The sequence below is a fragment of the Tupaia chinensis genome, unplaced genomic scaffold (genome assembly GCF_000334495.1).
Source record: "Tupaia chinensis unplaced genomic scaffold, TupChi_1.0 Scaffold000706_1, whole genome shotgun sequence".
In the NCBI taxonomy this organism is placed as follows: domain Eukaryota; kingdom Metazoa; phylum Chordata; class Mammalia; order Scandentia; family Tupaiidae; genus Tupaia; species Tupaia belangeri.
The window spans coordinates 1,862,292-1,866,239 of record NW_006160229.1 but is presented as its reverse complement, the minus strand read 5'-3'; the positions used below and the strand labels follow the sequence as shown (position 1 = coordinate 1,866,239).

At 41.6% G+C, this 3,948-nt stretch overlaps 1 protein-coding gene and 1 long non-coding RNA gene across 5 annotated transcripts in view; one reads left to right on the top strand and one right to left on the bottom strand.

Annotated features, from left to right (window-relative positions):
* The window catches only part of CUNHXorf66 (chromosome unknown CXorf66 homolog), a 4,743-nt gene extending 4,072 nt beyond the window's left edge, over nucleotides 1-671 (bottom strand). The window contains exon 1 of the mRNA XM_027776684.1: nucleotides 515-671. Within this exon, the coding sequence (XP_027632485.1) occupies nucleotides 515-639 (125 nt within the window). The 5' untranslated portion in view covers nucleotides 640-671. The remainder of the gene's footprint in view (nucleotides 1-514) is intronic.
* The window catches only part of LOC102484560 (uncharacterized), a 66,911-nt gene that overhangs the window by 28,234 nt on the left and 34,729 nt on the right, over nucleotides 1-3,948 (top strand). The gene's annotated exons all lie outside the window — the stretch shown is intronic.

The following is a 3,948-nucleotide window of genomic DNA, read 5'->3' as shown; positions in this document are numbered from 1 at the left end:
CCTAGAGGACAATGGAGGAGAAGGGATTGCGGCATGGCCATCCCCCTTGGAGGGTGATTTCTCTCTTTCTGTCTCTCACTCTGTCTCTATCTGTCTGGCGAGTGCACGTGCCCTATAGCGAAAACCTGTCCGAAAACCTCTCCAAAAAAAAAAAGGGGGGGGAAGTAGAGAAAGTATGCCGACCCAGGAAGGATGGCAATGCCCCAATCCCTTCTCCTCCATTCTCCTCTAGGGATTTTGGGCATGTACAGGCACACACCCAGCAAGTTTTTCAGGCAGTCATATCTGGGACTCCAACTGCAGAGATGGCCATGTGGGAACCAGCCACCTTAACCACTCTGACACTGGCTGGCCTATACTTGAGAATATTTAAGTATTTAAGAGATGATATCATTTAAGTAAAAGTATTTGCCCACAAGAAATTGGTATCTCTGCCAAAGTCTAAAGTTAACATTAAGTAATTTGAACAACAATTAAACCTCCCACCTTACATTCTTAAAGGTGTGAAACTTACATTCCTCCTGTAAAGGCATCATCACTCAAACAATTATAATGGAGAAAATAAAAACAGGTAAAGACAAAAGCTATGACCATAACACCAACTGTGATCATGAGTAGGTATTTCCTAAAATTGTCCATCTTTTCCTGGATTGAGTCTTTAGCTCCTGCAAAAAGATTGAGTGTATAATCAGTGAAAATGTCAGGTAACCAGATTTTCTTCTACTTTTATAGTGGTTTGCTTCTGTAGGTCAAAATCAAGTTTCCTCGATTTTTTTTTTAAGCCTGATAAGGTTCCACGGTCATTTTCTTTCCTCTAACATGTTCCCAGCCAAATTCTACAAGTCAAAGTTTGTCAAAAACCTACTGTATGTTAAATCCCATGCCAGATTCGTTCATACAGTATTATCTAGTTTGATGGATGGGGGTGGAGGGGGGCTGGTGGCTTGGGTGGGAAAGGAGGGTTAAGTGGGACCACAAGTTGGTATTTTTTTATATTTGGCTTGAATTTCTCACAATGAAGTAAAATTATTAGCTGTTGGCCTAGAAATTCTTGAATATCTATTGACAATAACCCCACAGTAACAGCAGATTTCTACAACACGGTTAACTTTTCTAATTAAGCATCAGAATGCATACTATAATAAATCACAATTCTTAAGTTTTAAGGTTAGGCACATACCTGTAGTAAAAGATTCATTACTCCGGCTTATGTTTAAACAATTATTCGTCCAAATGCACAAAAGTAGGACATAAATAAAAAGATTCATGCCCAGGGCTTTGTGCAAATGTTTCTTCTACTAAGGTAACTACTGCATTTTATGTGGTGCAGCCTGTTCTAGAGGTTTATGACATCATTACCATTTTGCATACTATTCTGACAACATAATCTCACCATGGGGAAACATAAGCTTCTATGTTCAGTTTTTTCAAAAAACTTTTAAGCATTTATTTCTCCTTCACATCAAATACTCTATCAAATTAAAAACAAGAAAACTGAGACATTATTGAGCACAGATGGAAGTAGTTAGAGAAAGTAAGGGAAAATGGGACTACTCTAAAAATGGAAGAACTGCTGCTTTAGTAATGGTAAAGAAACACTATTTGACTTTGCTATGAACTGATTGTGTTGCCCCCAGATTCATATGTTAAACCTAATCCCTAATGTGTTGGTGGTCAGAGAGATGGCACTTTAGAGTTCCCGAAGGTGCCACTCTCATTAATGTTATTAGTTCCCTTTAAGAAGAGGATACAGAGCTAGCTCATTCTTTCCGCCATGTGAGGGTACAAGGAGAAATTGGCAGTCTGAAAGCAGAAGAGGACTTTCACCAGAACCCAGTGATGCTGGCACCCTGGGATTGGACTTCCAATCTCCAGACCATGGGAAATACATTTCTGTGGTTTGTTTATTTATTTATTTACAGAGGTTTTTGCTATAGGGCTCATGTACTTGCCAGAAAGACAGAGAGAGACAGAGACAGAAAGCGAAAAATCACCCCCCCAAGGGGGGGGGGGACAGTGGCCATGCCATGATCCCTTCTCCTCCATTCTCCTCTCGGGATCTTGGACATTCACACCTGGCGTGAGTTTAATTCACTGGGTCCGGGACTCGAACCATGGTTGACTATATGGGAGTCCAGCGACATAGCCATTACGCTAACTGCTGGTCCCAAGACTGCTGATGATATTAATGAACATGGTTCATTAATGGCCATGCTCCAATCCCTTCTCCTCCATTCTCCTCTCGGGATCCTGGGCATACACGCACATGCCCCCAGCATGAGTTTAAGCCACCGGGTCCAGAACTTGAACTGCGGTCAAGTACATGGGGATCCAGCGACATAGCCATTATACCAACTGCTGGTCCCTCTGTGGTTTATTTTTTTTAAGAATTATTTTATTTAGCTTAATTTATCAAACTATGTAATTTTTTTTAATTTTTAATTTGACAGGGGGGCAGGGTGTGAGAGAGTGAGAAAGCAAGCTGACAGGTCCGGGACATGAACCGCGGTCAGCCATGTGGGAGTCCAGCACCCTTAACCACCATGCTACCTGCCGGCCCCATTTCTGTGGTTTATAAGTCACCCGGTGTATGGTAATTTGATAAAATCTGAACTAAGAAAAAATTAGTACAGGAAAGGTGGGGCATTTAGGAGGTAATTGGGTTATGAAGGTGGAGCCCTCATGAATGAGATTGTGCCCTTATTAAAAGGGACTCTGAGAGAATTCCCACTCTCTTTCTATCATGTGAGAATTCAATGAGAAGTCAGCTATCTATAACCCAGAAGAAGGTCCTCACAAAAGCCTGATCACGCTGGCTTGATCTTGCACTGCCCACCTCCAAAACTGTGAGAAATAAACTTCTGCTTTTTATATGCCATCCAGCTCATGGTACTTTATTATAGTAGTCTAAACTGAGTAGCCTTGTAGTAATGGTAGCAGTTCTTGTGAGCCTATAGTAGTTCATATGTCTTATGTAATAGGGGTAAAAGCATCCTGACTTGTAAGTCTGTATGAATTTTTCTTACCAAAATTAATATTTTGAATAGTCCCTCAGTTGTTTTGAGCTTCCATTAACCATCAGACTGAAACTCAGACCAATCATGAATTTATTCAATAAACATTTATGGATGTTTAATAACTAAATGCTCCTAAATGCCAAATACTGTGCTTAATGCTGTAGTTCCCAAAAGGATCAAGATAACAATCCTTGGACTCAGGGAACTTCTATTCAAGTAGGAAAGACATAAAATTACAAGATAGTGTGAAGTTGGGTATGTTAAGATTGATAAACAGGGAACCAGCAGTTAGCGTAATGGCTACGTCGCTGGACTCCCACGTAGTCGACCGCGGTTCGTGTCCTGGACCTGGTGGCTTAGAACTCACGCCGGGCGTGTGTGCGTGCGTGCCCAAGATCCCGAGAGGGGGATGGAGGAGAAGGGATTGTGGCATAGCCATCCCCCCTGGGGGGTGATTTCTCGCTTTCTGTCTCTATGTCTGTCTCTGTCTGGCTGGCGAGCGCATGCGCCCTATAGCGAAAACCTCTCAAAAAAAAAAAAAGATCGATAAACACAGTGTGGAAAGAAAGATCATTCTAATACCAATGGAGGAAAAATTTTAAAGTTAAAAAAATTTAACTTTTCAGAGTTCAGTCTGTTGGCTGGGAGACCAGTTAGGGAAAAGACAGAAGATAGTTACCAAAATTCAGGCTGTTAAGAATGGAGATAAATGGGACCAGCAGTTGGTGTAATGGCTATGTCGTTGGACTCCCATGGAGTCGACCACAGTGTGTGCATGTGTGCCCAGGATCCCTAGAGGAGAATGGAGGAAAAGGGATTGCAGTGTAGCCATTCCCCCTGGGGGGTGATTTCTCACTTTCTGTCTGACTCTGTCTTTCTGGTGAGCACACGTTCCCTACAGCAAAAAAAAAAAAAAAAAAAAAAAAAAAAA